General features: G+C 41.3%; 1 protein-coding gene across 3 annotated transcripts in view; it reads left to right on the top strand.

Moving 5' to 3' along the window:
• Positions 1–19,736, top strand: part of ift172 (intraflagellar transport 172) — a 271,291-nt gene that overhangs the window by 76,232 nt on the left and 175,323 nt on the right. For all 3 annotated transcript variants that reach the window (XM_072557593.1, XM_072557602.1, XM_072557583.1), the window contains 4 exons: positions 460–563; positions 1,267–1,352; positions 18,579–18,691; positions 19,434–19,601. In XM_072557593.1, coding sequence (XP_072413694.1) covers positions 460–563; positions 1,267–1,352; positions 18,579–18,691; positions 19,434–19,601 — 471 coding nt within the window. The remainder of the gene's footprint in view (positions 1–459; positions 564–1,266; positions 1,353–18,578; positions 18,692–19,433; positions 19,602–19,736) is intronic.

Here is a 19,736-nt window from a genome sequence, read left to right as displayed (position 1 = left end):
ACAGTACATAGTGGCAGAGTCTGTACAAAGAGTTCCACCATTTTGATCCACTGACAATAGAATGAAGAAGAAAAGCAAGAATGGAGAAAAGAGGAAGGCATGACCCAAAATAATACAAAGCCAAATATCTCACATGATGAAATAAACCTTACATACCATAAAGACTGCTGATCCCAAATTAGCCCATCAGCCATCTTTGGATTTACAGCAGCCAATTATCTTCACGCATGAGGGATAGTCACTATGTACTAAATGTGTTCATAGTGGTCAAATTTTGGGTTTTACTCATTTGCAGCAATGACTTATAAACAATGAACCCAGTATTTTGAAGAAGCAGTACAAATAACAAGCACAAGTTCAAATAACTTTGTTCAGCACTTAATGTAAAACATTTCGTTGTAGGAAACAACTGACTATGGAAGATGTGTGGTTCATGTTTAATAGCTGTTTTTATTTTAGGTGTGCATGATTTTCAATGCTGGTGAATTGACACTTGTAGAATATGGCAACAATGACATTTTGGGATCTGTTAGAACAGAGTTCATGAACCCACACTTAATCAGGTATGACTCATATCTTAGTTTTTCTGTTTTGTCTCATTTAATTGCCTTTTAATGTTTTTAATTTTGTACTTCTACTGATTGTAATGAGGTCAGCCATGTAGAACTCATATTCTGAGTTCCCTGACTGGTGCTGTGAATCCAAACAAGGAGCCCTGGCTGACAGATATAAACAAGAGTGTAAGATGTTCTGTTCACTCTGAGAGCTGGATCTGTGTCAAGGACTCTCCACGTGTAAATAAAGGGTGACTTGGTGATGGGATACTGGCCTTTGTGGTTTATTTCAGTACTAGTTTACATGTCTGTCTTGGAAAATAGAGCAATGAAGAATTAGGTATTTTAACTTTTCCAGACAATCTTTTAACCTGCAGAAATTAACCAAACATGATGCTTGGAAGTAAATCCTCACAATGAAGATTAGTAAGATTGATGCACCATCTCGCACTAAATTGTACAGCTACTATCTTATTCATTTAGCAAGTTGATGCTTTTGCCTCCCTTGGAAAGCAGACTTCTCTGATTTGAAGCCACTGTGTTATCTTTTAGGTGCTAATAGCTTATCGATCTATTGAATGTTGAAATACACATGGGGTAAAATTAACTTTAATGGCGGCAATGATTGCAATCATGAATTTCATGATTTTCTGTCCATATTTGTAAAATGTTCCGGAATGAAATGAAATATTTTTTCAATTTTATTTGATAGTGTTCGACTAAATGAGCGCAAACAAAGTGGGGTAGAAGAAAATAAGAAACTGGCATATCTGGTAGATATTAAAACTATAGCAGTTGGTAAGTAAGTTTAATATGATAACTAATCCACTTCATTTTGTTTCAGGGTGATCTAATATTTATTTTAATTAGTCAAGTAACTGATGTGTGATGCTAATGCGCACCTGTGTTGTTTAAATGGCAGCGTGTATTTAAGATGATGGAGTTAATCTGTGAAGAATTAGCTGTTTGGTCCTTCAGCTCCATTACTTTCACATGCCTTTTCTCTATCATAGATTCTATCCAGTAAATCATTTTTTTGAGCAATACAACCAACCAATGGATGGTGGAGCTATTAAGACATTACATTGACTCCTGAATTTAGTCTTATTAAACTGAACTAACCTACAATGTCCAATTCTGTTTTACTATACTTCTACAGGTGCATAGTTGATAATATAAAATTTGGGAGCGGTAGACTAAATGTCTTGTCACTTTGGCTGTGTCATTCACTTCAATCATGGCTAATCTTTGAACAGAGTTCCACTTTCCTTGGCTGGTCCTTGAATCCCATGATTTCTCGCATGATCAAAAAATTTTGTTTATTTGCTAATGAAGCATCGACAAATGTATGGAATACAGAATCCCAGAGATTCATTGCCCTTTGATTAAAGGCATTTCTGTTCATCTTAGTCTTAAATCATCAATCCTTTTTCCCCCATGTTCTAGATTTACCAGCTGGGGGAAACAATGTTTTAGTGTCAACCATTCGGAATCACACATGTTTCAATGACACTTCATTCTTTGAAGCCTAATTTTGAACTGTCTCAATATGGGACATCTGAGAAAGTGCTCCATCGAAATTTGACTATCTATACCTCTGTTATGACCTTTGGACCTGTTTTTTATTCTTTTAATCAATCAACATTGTGAATTTGCTTAGATAAAAATTTAAGAAGAGCTCAGGAAAATAATGGCAAAATTGCCAACATTTACCATCGCTGCAGCATTGATACTGACAGCTAATTCTGATGTTTGTACTGTGCGCCTAAACATGGAAGTCCAGGTTTTTCTGACTGTTATTTCTCTCTCTTTGATTTAGATTATTGATAAAATTCTCCCATATAACTTTGTAGATACCACTGAACTGATGAGAACTTCTTTTACACTCCAATATCACTGCTGAAAGTCACTGAAAAAGCTATGTCTTATTAGTGAGGTATAATTGAGATTTTAATAGTCCGCAAAGTTGCTGACCTAACTCTTTGGCCCTGAGAAACTGATTTTATATTTGTCTCACATAAATTATTTTAGTTTTAAAATCTGTTGCTTTCATTATAAGTTTTTCTGTTTTGTCTCATTTAATTGCCTTTTAATGTTTTTAGTTTTGTATGTGATAGTTCAGCTGTTGTTTGTAATATTTATAGAAAAGAAAGTTGGTATATTTTATTTTCTGCATTGCTGTTAGTAAAAATAATAGTGAGATTATTGCTGACCTTGATTCATGATACCACTATTGCTGAATGCTGGAGATTCCTCTAACTCAGTGTCATATTCAAATTTAAACCAGGATCTTAGCAACGCAATTGGATAAGGTGGTCAAGAAGGCATATGAAATGCTTGTCTTCATTGGTTGGGGGATAGAATATAAAAATTGGCATGTCATGTTGCAGCTGTAGAGAACCTTAGTTTGGCCCCATTTGGAAAATTGCATACAGTTCTGGTTGCCACACTTCCAGAAGTATGTGAAGGCTTTGGAGAGGAACAGAAAAGGTTTACCAGCAAGTTGGCTGATTTGAAGGGTTTGAACTATGAGGAGAGTTTGGACAAACTTGGTTTGTTTTCACTTGAATTTTAGAGGGTGTGGGTGACCCGATTGAAGTCTACAAAATTATGAGGAGCATAGAGAGTCAGTCATTTTCTCAGAATACAAATGTCAAATACTAGGGGACATATGTTTAAAGTAAAAGGGAATATGTTTAAAAGAGACGTGGAAGGCAGTTTATTTTTGTGCAGAGAGTGCTAAGTGCCAGGAATGCACTGCCAGAGGGGATGGCAGAGGTGTATACAATAGTAGTATCTTGACAGATAAATGAGTTGGCGTGGAATGGAGGGATGCAGATGGTGTAGAAAGGCATAATATGTCGGTGCAGTCATTGTGGGCCAAATGGCCTGGTCCTGTGCTGTTATTTGTTCTTTGTAAAGTGAAATCCATACCACAGAGAATGGTAGTCTTTCGTGGGGATCTTTCTTCAGGTCACTGGTGAGTGCTATTGATCCTTTGCTGGCCATAACATCTGGACGGAATTCAACCTTTAGTCAATGATCACAGTCTAAATGTAATAAGCTGCTTACATCTACTTTAGCCTAACTCCATGATCATTTTAAAGTCATTGAATTACAGTCTGATTTCCTTTTTCTGTAATGAATACCAATGGAAAAAGATCCTTCCAGTATTCTTAAGCTGAAGTTACAGAGGATAGCTTATGTTGATTAGCTTAGATAACCTACAGTGTGGAAACAGGCCCTTCGGCCCAACAAGTTCACATTGACCCGCCGAAGAGTAATCCACCCGGACCCACCTCCCTCTGACTAATGTACCTAACACTGTGGGCAATTTAGCACAGGCAATTCACCTGACCTGCACATCTTTGGACTGTGGGGGAAACCAGAGCACCCAGAGGAAACCCATGCAGACACTGGGAGAATGTGCAAACTCTGCACATGCAGACAGTCACCCAAGGCTGGAATCGAACCTGGGACCCTGGTGCTGTGAGGCAGCAGTGCTAACCACTCAGCCACCATGCCACCCACTGCCACTGTGTCACCCATGTGAATGAGTTTTTCATCTTGAGTGTATTGAAAATGACAGTATAATGTTATGTAGTCCTGGCAAGCTGTTCATTCTAAACATATGTTTCTTAACTCCAGAATGTCTTCACAATAATGTCTTCTACAATAATGATGGCCAATACAATTTTGATGTTGTAAGTTTTGATACTGACAAATAACTCACTCATTGTTACTTTCCATAAATGGTATGATTCAGTGCTTCATGGCATACGCATATTTGATTAGATTCCCTACAGTGTTGAAACAGGCGCTTCAGCCCAACAAGTCCACACTGACCCTCCGAAGAGTAATCCACCCAGACCCATTTCTTTCTGACTAATGCAACTAACAGTACAGGCAATTCAGCATGGCCAATCCACCTGACAAGCACATCTTTGGACTGTGGGAGGAAACCGGAGTACCCAGAGGAAACCCATGCAGACACTGAGTTGGTGAATTTAGTTAAAGACTATTACAACCCAAACTTCCTCTTAATTCTGAGATGCTATAGGTTTTATTTGGCAGAGAACTGAGGTTAAGATGACTGGCAGAGGCATATGATTTTGGATTAACCTTGAACGAGATGCTGAGAGACTGTTTGGTATGTGGGATTAATGACGTAACCAGGAAAAGTGCCTACTAGCTGAAGTCCAGTTAGACTTCAAACAGGCATGACAACTGGACTTGTCATTAGTAAAGGTGGCAAGTGGAACATGTGAGCTACGAGATATCGCAGTGGAAGTGGATACCCTTACCTGTCCAACAGAGCTTGAGGAGCAACACATGAGTGAAGGCAATCGCAGAGCTACACCAAGGGCATGTGCTGAGTAGAGGCACTCTCGGTCAATGCACAGCAAAACCCCAAAGCAAAGCCCAGCCTTGGTCAAATGGCAAAAATGTTCTTCAGGATCTGGGCCAGTAAACCATTGTAGTTGCTGCCAGTATGCAGACTCGAGACAGCAAAGGAGTCCAATGAGGCTTGATTTGAATAAGAGAACTCATAGCCCAGTACATTGGGGAATGCACCCCCTGAGAAGTCCATCTCCATCTGATTTGAAACAGTTAAGTTGCTTAGCAACATCCAAATCAGAACCAGTCAAAATACATGTCTGGTTAAAAGATCATCCAGTTCTAATGGAGATCGATCCCGGTGCAACAGTATCATTGGTTGCAGAACTAGTTGTTAACCAGATTCGCACTGGAGTCCAACCCTTAAGTTTGCACAAGAGCTCGGTTAGACGAGAATGTACACCAGGGAAGTGTTAAGGATTAAAGATACGACTTTGGTTCTGGTCTTCTATGGGAAGTGGTTAGTGCAGTTACCACTGATTATTGTAAAAGGCTCAGGCCTAAGCTTGATGGGCAGAATTGGTTGAGAAAGATTCACCTTCATTGGCTCAACATTGTTTGAATGGAAAGTGGCTATCCAAATGAAGTTCCAATTAAATACCCAGATGTTTTTCAGGAAGTCCAAGGGACTATCACAGGAGCCAAATGTAGTGGCAGATAGGAGTGGACAGTACTGGTCATACCATTTGTGAAGCCTGATGGGTCAATTGACCTTTGTGGGGATTTTAAGCAAGCGATAAACCGCTTATCCTCAGCTGGATAAATACCTAATGCCTTGCAGAAAGGACTGGTATGCAAAACTGACAGGGAGGCTGTTCTTCACGGAGCTGGACATGAACCTTGTCTATCCGCAATTGCAACTAGGTGAGGAGTCCCAGATGTATGCCACAAAATCGAGAAGGGTTTGTACCAATATCCAAAACTGCTATTTGAGATATCATCAACCTGTGCCCTTTTCCTAGTAGAAGATGGAGAACATATTACGTAGCCATAGAGATGTACAACACAGAAATAGACCCTTCAGTCCAACTCTTCCGTGCCGACAATGGGTGGCACTGCTGCCTCACAGCGCCAGAGACCCGGGTTCACTTCCCGCCTCAGGCAACTCTCTGTGTGGAGTTTGCACATTCTCCCCGTGTCTGCATGGGTTTCCTCTGGGTACTCCGGTTTCCTCCCACAATACAAAAAATTGCAGGTTAGGTGAATTGGCCATGCTAAATTGCCCATAGTGTTAGGTGAAGGGGGGAAATGTAGGGGAATGGGCCTGGATGGGTTGCTCTTCAGTGGGTCGGTGTGGACTTGCTGGGCCGAAGGACCTGTTTCCACACTGTAAGTAATCTAATCTAAAAAAAAGATATCCAAACCTAATCTGGTCCCATTTGCCAGCACTTGACCCCTGTCCCTCTAAACATTTCCTATTCATATACCCATCCAGATACCTTTTAAATGTTGTAATAATACCAACTTCCAGTCCTTACTCTGGCTACTCATTCCACACACACACTGCACTTTACATGAAAAGGTTGCCCCTTAGGTGCCTTTTAATTTTTTTCCCCTGTCACCCTAAACCTATGCCCTCTAGTTTTGGACTCTCCTACCCCAAGGAAAAGACCTTGTCTATTTATCCTATCCATGCCCCTCATGATCTTATAAACTTCTATAAGGTCACCCTTCAGCCTTTGATGCTCCAGGGGAAAAGGCTCCAGCCAATTCAGTCTGTCCCTATAGCTTGAAAACTGGCAACATACTTGTAAATCTTTTCTGAACCTTTTCAAGTTTCACAATGTCATTTCTGTAGGAGGGAGACCAGAATTGCACACAGTATTCTAAAAGTGGCCTATCCAATGTCCAATACAGCCATAACATGACCTTTCAACACTTATACTCGATGTTCTGGCCAATAAAGAAATGCCCACCAAATGCCTTCTTCACTGTCTACCTGTGACTCCATTTTCAAGGTACTATCAACCTGCTCTCCAAGGGCTTTTTGTTCAGTAACATTCTGCAGGACCTTTCCATTAAGTGTGTAAGTCCTGCCCTGGTTTGCCTTTCCAAAATGTAGCACCTCACATTTAACTAAATTAAACTCCATCTCGACTCTTCGGCCCATTGGCCCATCTGATCAAGATCCAGTTGTACTCTGAGGTAACCTCCTCCACTACTGTCCACTACACCTCCAATTCTGGTGTCATCTGTCAACTTACTAAGTATATTTCCTATGTTCCGATCCAAATTATTTATATAAATGACAAAAAGCAGTGGATCCAGCACTGATCCTTGTGGGATACCACTGGTCACAGGCCTCACAGGCAACCCTCCACCAGCACCTTGTATCTTTGAGCTAATTCTGTATTCAAATGACTAGTTCTTCTGTATTCCATGTGATCTAACCTTGCTGACCAGTCTACTATGAGTAACCTTGTTGAACGCCTCACTGAAGTCCATATAGATCACGCCTACATCCTGCCCTCATAAATCCTCTTCATTACTTCTCCAAAAAACTCAATCAAATTTGTAAGGCATGATTTTCCACACACAAATTCATGTTGACTATCCCTAATCAGCCCTTACCTTTCCAAATTCATGCAAATCCTGTCCCTCAGGATTCCCTCCAACAAATTGCCCACCACAGATGTCAGGCTCACTGGTCAAGAGTTCCCTGGCTTTTCCTTACCTTCCAGCACCTCATCTGTGACTATCAGTGATACAAATATCTCAGCAAGGGGCCCAGCAATAATTTCCTGATCCTCAATCTGAGCTACAAATCTTCTCAACAATTGTAATCACTTCCCTAGTTTCCGACAGAATTGTAGGGTACACTTGGTCTGGTCCTGGGGATTTATCCACTTTTATGTGTTTCAAGACATCTCTGCCTTATGGATATTTTTCAAGATGTCACCATCTATTTCCCCACATTCTATTTCTTCCATGTTCCCCTTCACAGTAAACACTGATGCAAAATACTCATTTAGTATCTCCCCCACCTCCAGCACTTCCACACAGGTTGCCTTGCTAACCTTTCTAGTCTCTCCCTAGTTACCCTTTTGCCCTTAATGTATTTATTGAATCCCTTTGCATTCTCCTTTACCTGATTTGCCAAAGCTATTTCATGTCCCCTTTTACCTTCCTGATTTCCCTCTTAAGTATACTGCTACAGCCTTTATGCTCTTCTAACCATTCACTCGATCTCTGTTATGTATACCTGACACATGCTTCCTTTTTCTTAACCAAACCTCAATTTTTCTAGTCATCCAGCATCCCCTACACCTACCAGACTTGCCTTTCACCTAACAGGAATGTACTGTCTCTGGACTCCTTGTTACCTCATTTTTGCAGGCTCCCCATTTTCCAACTTTGTCCTTCCTCTGATTTAGAACTTCAACTTTTAGATCCAGTCTATCCTTTTCCATAACTATTTTAAAACTTATAGAGTTATGGATACTGACCCCAAAGTGCTAACCACTGACACCTCAATCACTTGCCCTGCCTTATTTCCCAAGAATATGTCAAGTTTTTTACCTTGTCTAGTAGGTACATCCACACACTGAATCAGAAAAACTTCTTGTACACACATAACAAATTTCTCTCCATCTAACACTATGGAGTCCCAGTCTATGTTTGGAAAGTTAAAATCCCCTACCATTACCACCCTATTATCCCTACAGATAACTGAGATCTCCTTACAAATTTGTTTCTCGGTTACCCACTGACTATTCAGGGGTCTATACAAGTATTCCCTGATTATCAAACATTCGCTTTACACATTTTCGCTTTTATGAAAGACCTACATTAGTACCTGTTTTCGCAAATCTGAAGAGGATTTTCGCTTTTAGACAATAGGTGCAGGAGTAGGCCATTCTGCCCTTCGAGCCTGCACCACCATTCAATATGATCATGGCTGATCATCCTTAATCAGTATCCTATTCCTGCCTTATCTCCATAACCCTTGATTCCACAATCCTTGAGAGCTCTATCCAACTCTTCCTTAAATGAATCCAGAGACTGGGCCTCCACTGCCCTCTGGGGCAGAGCATTCCACACAGCCACCACACTCTGGGTGAAGAAGTTTCTCCTCATCTCTGTCCTAAATGGTCTACCCTGTATTTTTAAGCTGTGTCTTCTGGTTCGGCACTCCCCCATCAGCGGAAACATGTTTCCAGCCTCCGGAGTGTCCAATCCTTTAACAATCTTATATGTCTCAATCAGCTCCCCTCTCAGTCTTCTAAACTCGAGAAACAGTAATACCTTTGCCATATAAATCATGTACCTTTGCTTTACGCCATTTTTGGCTTACGAAAGGTTTCCTGGGAACGTTCTACTTTTGGATAGCGGGGGCTACTTGTAACACAATATGGTCTATCCCAGTTGCTATTATCTGAGTGACATGCAGAAAACTGGAAAGACCAAAAAAGAACTCTTGAAGAACTTGGACATAGTGATTAAACATTTCTCCCAGGCGGGTGTACGCCTTCGGAGGGAAAAATATGTGAGCCAGGTACCTGAAGCGACTTACTTGGGCTGCAGAGTTGACAAGACCAGGTTACACATATTGGAAGATAAAGTGAGGGCAGTCAAAGGTGCCTCGGCTCCCAAGTGTGTAGTGGAGCTTATGCCTTTCTTTGGTTTGCTGAATTATTATGGGAAATTCATGTATAACCTGACCTCCATCCTGCTATCCTGCTATTGAAAAAGGGTCAGCCTTGGGAATCATCCTGTAGCCTAAAAGTAACCTTTAGAACCTAGAACAGTACAGCACTGTACAGGCCCTTTGGCCCTTGATGTTGTCCCACATTTTATCCTACCTTAAGATCCGTCTAACCTACAGATCTTTCATTATACCACCCTCCATTTGCCTATCAAGAGTCGCTTAAATGTCCTCAATGTATCTGACTACTACCACTGCTGGTAGTGTATTCCACGCACTCACCACTCTCTGAGTAAAGAAGCTACCTCTGACATCTCCCTGAAACCTTCTTTTCAATTACCTTAAAATGATGCCCCCTCATGATAGACATTTCTGCCATAGGAAAAAGTCTCTGGCTATCCACCCTATTTATGGGCGGCACGGTGGCACAGTGGTTAGCACTGCTGCCTCACAGCGCCAGAGACCCGGGTTCAATTCCCGCCTCAGGCGACTGACTGTGTGGAGTTTGCACATTCTCCCCGTGTCTGCGTGGGTTTCCTCCGGGTGCTCCGGTTTCCTCCCACAGTCCAAAGATGTGCAGGTCAGGTGAATTGGCCATGCTAAATTGCCCGTAGTGTTAGGTAAGGGGTAGATGTAGGGGTATGGGTGGGTTGCGCTTCGGCGGGGCGGTGTGGACTTGTTGGGCCGAAGGGCCTGTTTCCACACTGTAAGTAATCTAATCTAATTATGCCTCTCAACATCTTGTACACCTCTCTCAAGTCACCTCTCATTCTTTTTCGCTCCGATGAGAAAAGTCCTTGCTCCCTCAAACTTTCTTCATAAAACATGCTGTACAGTCCAGGCAGCATCCTGGTAAATCTTCTGTGCACCCTCTCTAAAGCTTATAATGAGTCAACCAGAACTGAACGCAATATTCCAAATGTGGTCTAACCAGGATTCTATAGAGCTGAAACATAATCTTGTGGCTCTTAAATGCAATTCCCCTGTGAATGAAAGCCAACACACCATATGCCTTCTTAACAGCCTATCAACATGGGTGGCAGCTTTGAGGGATCTATGGACACGGACCCCAAGAGCCCTCTGTTTCTGCACACAATTTTGATTCCAGCCTGTAGCCCTCTATTCTGCATTCAAATTTGACCTTCCAAAGTGAATGACTTCACACTTTTCCATCTGTCACTTCTTAGCCCAGTTCTCCATCCTGTCACTATCTCGCTGCAACTAGAATAGCCCTCCACACTATCCACAACTCCACCAACCTTTGTGTCATCGGCAAACGTACTAATCCACCCTTCGACTTCCACATCCAAGTCATTTATAAAAATTTCAAATGACTGAGCAAAGTGAAAAAGCAGCTTTTGTCACCTCTGTTGTTGGCCCAAGTGTTTCCAAGTGAGAGGTGGTATTGATATGTGATGTTGCCCCATACAGCATTGGAGGAATGTTGGTTCACTAATAAGCTTCCCAGAGTTTGGCTGATGATGAACACAAATAAGCGCAGATAGAGAAGGAAGGTTTGGTGGTCATCTTTGGTGTGAGAAAGTTCCACCAATACCTTTTATGGTCATAAATTTGTGTAAGTAACAGACTACAAACACCTGCTATGGCTACTTAAATAGGACAAGACGATGCTGCCCATAGCTTCTAGTCAAATTCAGTGGTGGGCACTTATTCTAAGTGCATGCAGTTACAAGCTGGAGCATGGTCCAGGAGGCTAAGTGGCACATGCAGATATCTTGAGCTGCCTCCCACTGGCAAGTATACCATTGAAGATCTGTCCCCTGGAAGAGTCTGTTCTGGTTTTAAACTTTCTGGACATCCTCTGGTCATTACCAACAATTTTCGACTGTGGACACAAAATGATCCAGTATTGGCAAAACTAAAACGGCTGGTTGTGAAGGGGGAAGCAAAAGCGCCATCACAATTGGGATTGACGTGGCAAGACCAGATCACCAGAAAAGATGGCATATTAATATTGGGAGCAAGAATGATTGTCCTGAATAAAAGTTGCCACCAGATACTGGCTGAATGCCACCAGGGTCCAAAATGAATCATAGAGTCTTGGAGGTATAGAATCATACAGAACGGAAGCAGACCCTTTGGTCGGATATTATTAAGCTGGAGAGGGTTGCCAGATATAGAAGGATTGAGTTAAAAAGAAAGGCTGAAAAGATTTTGTTCAGGGGAGCATAGGAGGTTGAGAGGCAATCTTATCGAAGTTTATAAAATAATGAGGGGCATAGATAGAGTTATTGGTAGTTGTTTTTTTTCCCTCTGATGAGGGTTTTTGAGACTCGGGGGCACATTCATAAAGCAGAGGAGTGAGACTTTAAAAAGGTATGAAGGACAATTTTTTTTATATAAAGGGTGGTTTGTGCATGGAAGAGGTGGATGTGGATAGAATTACAATGATTAAAATATATTTGGATATGTACATGAATAGGTAAGGTCTGGAGGGATTTGGGCCAGGAGCAGGCAGGTGGGACAAATTTAGTGGCTGGTAAGTCTAGGGAATGCTGGGTGACTAAAAAAATTGAGGTTTGGTTAAGAAAAAGGAAGCATATGTAATGTATAGACAGGATAGATCGAGTGAGTCCTTAGAAGAATGGAAAGGAAGTAGGAGTATACTTAAGAGGGAAATCAGGAGGGCAAAAAGGGGACATGAAATAGCTTTGGCAAGTAGAATTGAGGAGAATCCAAAGAGTTTTTACAATAACATTAAGGACAAAAGGGTAACTAGGGAGAGAATAGGGCCCCTCAAAGATCAGCAAGGCGGCCTTTGTGTGGAGCTGCAGATATTGGGGGAGATACTAAACGAGTATTTTGCATCAGTATTTACTGTGGAAAAGGATAAGGAAGAAATGTAAAGTAGCGAAATAGATGGTGACACCTTGCATATTACAGAGGAGGAAGTACTGGATGTCTTGAAACGGTTAAAGGTGGATAAGTCCCCAGGACCTGATCAGGTGTACCCAAGAACTCTGTGTGGGAAGCTAGAGAAGTGATTGCTGGGCCTCTTGCTGAGATATTTGTATCATCGATGGACTGGAGGTTGGCTAATGTGGTGCCTCTGTTTAAGAAGGGTTGTAAGGACAAGGGACTTGGGGGATTCAGGAATGAGGAAAGTGGGGTTCCCCCAAGTCCCTCCTCCCTACCTCCCCCAAGTCCCTCCTCCCTCACTTTTATCTTAGCCTTTATCATTCCTGAAGAAGGGCTCATGCCCGAAACGTTGATTCTCCTGCTCTTGGATGCTGCCTGACCTGCTGCGCTTTTCCAGCAACACATTTTCGGCTCTGATCTCCAGCATCTGCAGTCCTCACTTTCTTCTTGTAAGGACAAGCCAGGGAATTAGAGGCAAGTGAGCCTGACGTCGGTGGTGGGCAAGTTGTTGGAGGGAATCCTGAGGGACAGGATGTACATGTATTTGGAAAGGCAATAACTGATTAGGGATAGTCACTATGTCTCTCAAACTTTTTGATAAAGTAACAAAGAGGATTGATGATGGCAGTGGTAGATGTGATCTATATGGACTTCAGTAAGGTGTTCGACAAGATTCCCCATGGTAGACTAGTTAGCAAGGTTAGATCTCATCGAATAAAGGGAGAACTAGCCATTACATGGCAAATAGAATTAAGGAGAATCCAAAGGGTTTTTACAAATACATGAAGGACAGAGGGTGGTGATGGAGGGTTGTTTTTCAGACTGGAGGCCTGTGACCAGTGAAGTGCCACAAGGATTGGTGCTGGGTCCTCTACTTTTTGTCATTTACATAAATGATTTGGATGCGAGCATAAGAGGTACAGTTCATAAGTTTGTAGATGACTCCAAAATTGGAGGTGTAGTGGACAGTAAAGAGGGTTACCTCAGATTACAACAAGATCTTGATCAGATGGGCCAATGGGCTGAGAAGTGGCAGATGGAGTTTAATTTAGATAAATGTGAAGCGCTGCATTTTGCGAAAGAAAATCTTAGCAGGACTTCTACACTTAATGGTAAGGTCCTCTGGAGTTGCTGAATAAAGAGACCTTGGAGTGCAGGTTCATAGCTCCTTGAAAGTGAAGTTGCAGGTAGATAGGATAGCTTTCTTTTATTGGTCAGAATATTGAGTACAGGGGTTGGGAGGTCAGGTTGCGGCTGTACAGGGCATGGTTAGGCCACTGTTGGAATATTGCATGCAATTCTGGTTTCCTTCCTATCTGAAAGATGTTGTAAAACTTGAAAGGGTTCAGAAAAGATTTACAAGGATGTTGCCAGGGTTGGAGGATTTGAGCTATAGGGAGAGGCTGAACAGGCTGGGGCTGTTTTCCCTGGAGCGTTGGAGGCTGAGGGGGTAACCTTGTAGAGGTTTACAAAATTATGAGGGGCATGGATAGGATAAATAGACAAAGTCTTTTCCCTGGTGTGGGGGAGTCCAGACCTAGAGGGCAAAGGTTTAGGGTGAAAGGGGAAAGATGTAAAAGAGACCTAAGGGGCAACGTTTTCATGCAGAGGGTGGAATGAGCTGCCAGAGGAAGTAGTGGAGGCTGGTACAATTGCAACATTTTAAAAGCATTTGGATGTGTATATGAATAGGAAGGGTTTGGAGGGATATGGGCTGGGTGCTGGCAGGTGAGACTAGATTGGGTTGGGATAGCTGGACGGGTTGGACCGAAGGGTTATTTCCATGCAGTACATCTCTATGACTCTATGAATTATGTTCTGTTTGGCAAAACGTTACGTCTTTAGGATTTGATGCTGACATAGCTGCATTGGTGGGGCAGTGCCCAGAGTGCCAACAAGGACATAAATTCCTGCCAGCAGCGGCCTCACATTTGTGGGAATGGCGGAGTAAACCTCAGCGTGTTTACACATTGACTTTACCAGTCATCTCAAGGGTTCAATATTTGTGGTCATTGCGGATACCCATTCAAAGTGGTTGGACATGCATAGACTTGATTTGACAAACTCTGGAATGACAGTTGAAAAGCTGCGAGCATTGTTCACGATACATAAATTCCTGGAAGTATTGCTCATGGACAATGGGTTGTCTTTTACCTGCACAGATTTCAAGCCTTTCCAAAAGTCATGTTTAGACAGCTCCATATACCATCCATTGTCTAATGGTCAGGTAGAAAGAACAGTCCAAACATTGAAGGAACGTTAAGAAAACAGCCCCCCAGCTTCACTCAATACCAAACTGTCCCGGTTTCTCTTTGAAGATAAGACCACTCCTTACACAACTTCAGGGATAGCTCTAGCAGAGTTGCTGAAATGGAGGAGATTCCACACCAGGTTGAACCTGATATTCTGGGACCTGTGGGGAAGGGTGAAACGGCAGCATGAATTCCAAAGCTGGACACAAGACTCCACTAAGCGAGAGAGAGTTTATTTCAGGGAACGAAGCTTGGTGTCCAACCGCAAAAATGGCCCTTCATTGGTACGAAGTGAGGTCAGTGCAAGGTCTGGTCCCATGAGATACAAAGTTCAGGCAGGAGAGGCGATCTTGAACAAACATCTGGATCACCTGAAAGCTGCTAGCTTGAAAATGGCTGTACCAAAACATTTGTGGCCCTTCAGAACAGAAAGACTGTCAGAAACTGCAGGTTTTCCTCCTCTATCTAATGTTGAGAAAATCTCAGAATTTGAGGTGGATTCAGCGTCAATAGTGTTATCACCTGAAAAAGAGCAAGAAACTCACCGGAGATGCTCAGATGCAAGCGACAGGTTATGATCTATTATATACCGATTGTGTCTGAGTCAGGAACAGAGGAACTGGAGCTGGGGCAAAAACATCCAAGGAGAAGCTTTAAGAAAAAGAATGGTCCTTCATGCCTGGACTTGGGGGAGAGGGAAGTAGTAATTGGAATGAGGGCTAGGTGGATCCCATTGACAATGAGATACTTGATTCGGGTGATAAATCTGGCCAAACACGGAGCTGTGGTTGACAGATATAAACAGGAGATTTCACTGGCCACTTGGGTGTTTCCTTTCTTCCTGGTGGTGGAAACTATATGAAGAATCGTACACCTTGTGTCTTTCACTGTGTCTCTCACCTGCACACACACAACCTGGGTGCTGGGGAAAAAAATAAGCAGTACTGCAGTTAGGCGGTAGTGTGGGGAATTTAGATTAAAAAAACACAGTGTCAGCGGTTCTGTTCACTTTGAGAGCTGGCTCTAAAAGAGGATTGAAAAAAACAGGGGTTTCAGAAAGTCTCTATATTCTATAGACTGGCTCTGAGCTGGCTGGTCTGAACCCTTGTACAGTTCACATGTAAATAAAGGGTAACATGGTCCAGAATACCATCCAACTGCAGTTATTTCAAAATAGGACCAAAATAAGTTTCTAACTACAAGTTTGAAAAGTGAGATTTGCAATGATATTTATAACTTCAAAGACTTTTGAAGACCATTTTTCTTAGAAGTATTATTTTGTGTCACTAGCAGGTTATAAATCTTTGTTTGGTATTGACACCAAAAGTGCTTTTATTTTTATTTATTCGTGGAATGAGGGTATCTCTGGCTGGAATAGCATTTATTGCCCATTCCTAATTGCCCAGAGGGCTGTTAAGAATCAACCACATTGCTGTGGGTTTGGAGTCACCTTCAGTCCAGACCAGGTAAGAATGGTAGTTCCCTTCATTAAAGGACATTCATTAACCAGATGGGTTGTTCCAATAATTGATAGTGGAATCATGGTCATTATTAGACTCTTAATTCCTGGCTTATATTGAATTCAAATGGCACTATCTGCCATAGTGAGATTCAAACCCAGAAAATTGCCTAAATCTCTGGATTAATATTCCAGCGATACTATGACTAGGCCATTACCATCTCTTAAACTTGCAGTAATAAGTAGGGAAGAACTTTTTACTAATAAATCAACAAAGTGACAGATTCAAAATATTAACCTGGCTCAGTTATAATAAATATTATTATTCAAAATATGTTTGTGCATTCTCCCTGTGCCTGTGTGTGTTTCTTCTGGGTGCTCTGGTTTCCTACCAGAGTCCAGAGATGTGCAGGTTAGGTGGATTGGCCATGCTAAATTGCCCATTGTGTCCAGGAATATGCAGGCTAAGTGGATTGGCCATGGAAATGCAGGGTTACAGGGATGGCTTTAGGTGGGATGCTGTTTGAAGGGGCAGTGTGCACTTGATGGGCGAACGACCTGCTTCCATAATGTAGGAATTCTCTTATAGTACTAAATTTGGTAAGTTTACAAAAACTTTAATTTTATGATGGGGCATTTCAACTTCATGAGTCACTTCATTTTTTGAATTATAAATTGCATGGTGGTGAAAGTTATCAACAGAAAGAATAATACTTCTGTTTAATGAAATATTGATATTGTCATATTTGTAGTCAGATAGAAATAAAGTTACCTGATCTAAACAGGTGACACAACTGGTCCATACTGGTGTTCATCCACGATAACATCATATTGTGGCTGTAGGCATCTTATGTGTCATATCCCCCAACAGCCAGGATGAGTTATGAACATGGAAACAGTCCCTTCAGTCCAGCATGTCCATGCAACTGGATATCGTAAATTAATTGAGTCCAATTTGCCAGCATTTGGCCCATATTGCTATTCATGTAATCATCTAAATGCCTTTTACTTCTTGTAATTGTACCAGCCAGTGCCACATCCTTTAGGAGCTCATTCCATACATGCACCACCCTCTGCATGAGAAAGTTCCCCCAGGTGCCTTTTAAATCATTCCTGTCTCACTTTAAGCATATGCCCTGTAGTTTTAGACTCCCCTACACTGGGGAAAAGATCTTGGCCATTATCCCTATCCATATCTTTCATGATTTTATAAACTTATATAAGATGTAGGGTAATTCAGTAATATTTATCACTGAGTAGATCCTTTAAAGTGACTCTCATATCTGCAATAAAATGGTTCTTGTGTCAAATGTTAAAGCGCATGAGGTAATAAAAGTGTTCACTGTATCACAGTCAGTGCATTGCTAATGCTGGTCCATGCTCTTCACACACATACATTGTGTTTTCGACATAAGCTGCTGGCACATGCACCATCTCTGACATTGATGCATCACTGTTCCATCACTGTTACTCCGCCATTTCATATTGACACTTCACTGTTTACTATGCTTTTGCCTTGCCTTCTGTGGTAAAGTAATCCACAAGCTGCCTGCCTTTCCTTCTGCCCTACAACGCTATTCCAATACAAAAGCTAGTGTTTGATCTTGTCTCCAAAAAATGTTATCTGTGAAACTATAGCTGGAGTGTTATCATTCTCCATTTGAGAAGAACAAGGCCAAGAACACAGCCTACCTTGGTCTGCAAGGGTGTCAGCTGCAAATGTGCAAGTTTGATTTGTTTTAATATTGTCACATACACTGAGATACAGTGAAGGATATTGTTTTGCATGCTATCCAGGCAAATCATATTTTACATATGTATATCAGAGTAATAAAACATAATGTCGAATATAGTGTTATAGCTCCAGAGAAGGTACAGAGAAAGATCAACTTTAATATATGTAAGTTATAGTGGAAGTGAAGTCAGGGACTGTCCAGATATCTCAGGAGAGGAATCCAAAGCTAAATACTCACTCTAACTGGTAAAGTTAGAGCAAAGTTGACAGGTACACACTTAGACTGCAATTGAGTTTCTGAAGTGTCAAGTATCTCTATTGAGGAGAAGGTAATTGGGGAACGTCAGTTAATTTTAGCAAGTTGTGTAATTAATATGTTGCAAATGCAACAATATAGGCTTCTCACCACCTAAGAAAGGAGGATTTAATTGCAGAAGTTGATTTCAACAGCAGGAGTATGATTTTTAACTCTAGCTCAATTAAGTTATCACATTTCCTGTTATTCTAAGCAACTTGGAGTGGAAAATTGCACCCAGCGTTTCAATTGTTGGAAATCTATTTGGAAAAAAAATTCACAGAAGGAAGTAATCTGATGCTGAAATAACTTGAGATATAAATGTTATAAAATAAGTTCATAATTTTATTTTCTTTCTAGTGGATCTGTTGACTGGTTATAATTTGGCTGCGATAAGTCACGACACAAAAATTGACTGGTTAGAATTGAATGAAACTGGACGCAAGTTGCTTTTCAGGGACAAAAAACTTGGTGTAAGTTCTTAAAATTTTACCTTAGAATATACGAAAGGGATATTATCTGTAAATTTAAAATATTTATACAGCAGGAGCTTTGGCAGGTTCTGTATTGTTGTAAATTACAGCTGCTATGAGTAAAGACTTGTGCATTGCCATGTTTTGGCTGATACTATAGATTAGATTTCCTACAGTGTGGAAACAGGCCCTTTGGCCCAACAAGTCCACAATGACCCTCCGAACTGCAACCCACCCAGACCCATTCCCCTACATTTACCCCTTTACCTAACACTACGGGCAATTTAGCATGGCCATATTAAACAGCACATTTTTGGACTGTGGGAGGGAACCAGAGCACCCAGCGAAAACCCACGCAGAAACAGGGAGAATGTGCAAACTCCACACACAGTTGCCTGAGGTAGGAATTGAGCCTGGTTCTCTGGCGCTGTGAAGCAGCAGTGCTAACCACTGTTCCCCTTCCTTCCCCCCCGTACCGCCCACTGTATGTACACAGTTGGACATGTATGTCTGTTGGGAAGAGTCAAGTTAACAAAGTCCATAGATTAGTATTTATCATGAAATTCCATTAATTGAAAAAGAAAAGTGGTGGTATGAGAAATACTTTAAATATCAGTTAAATATGGACTGTATATCTTATTAGATCACATTACAAATTGCCACTTTAAATATTTTCTCAAAACACACTTTTAGGAATAAAAAAAATTCTACTCATGGCATAATTATTTCTTCTGTGCTACAGCTCCATCTGTTTGATGTAGAAGATAACGCAAAGACAACTGTTCTGAATTACTGCACTTATGTTCAGTGGGTACCTGGCAGTGACGTGGCTGTGGCCCAGAACCGAGGCAATCTCTGTGTTTGGTACAATATTGATGCTCCAGAGCGAGTTACAATGTTTCCACTTAAGGTAATGAAAAGAATATGTAAAATCAAGTAAATTAAAATTTTTATTTATATATGTTGTTTTATTGATGCTTTAATATCAAATCATTTTAATTTTTAACCGAGATGTGTTTTAGTGGTAAATCAGATATATAGACTT

Source organism: Chiloscyllium punctatum, chromosome 3 (assembly GCF_047496795.1).
Source record: "Chiloscyllium punctatum isolate Juve2018m chromosome 3, sChiPun1.3, whole genome shotgun sequence".
NCBI lineage: Eukaryota > Metazoa > Chordata > Chondrichthyes > Orectolobiformes > Hemiscylliidae > Chiloscyllium > Chiloscyllium punctatum.
This window is presented reverse-complemented; position numbering and strand designations above follow the sequence as displayed.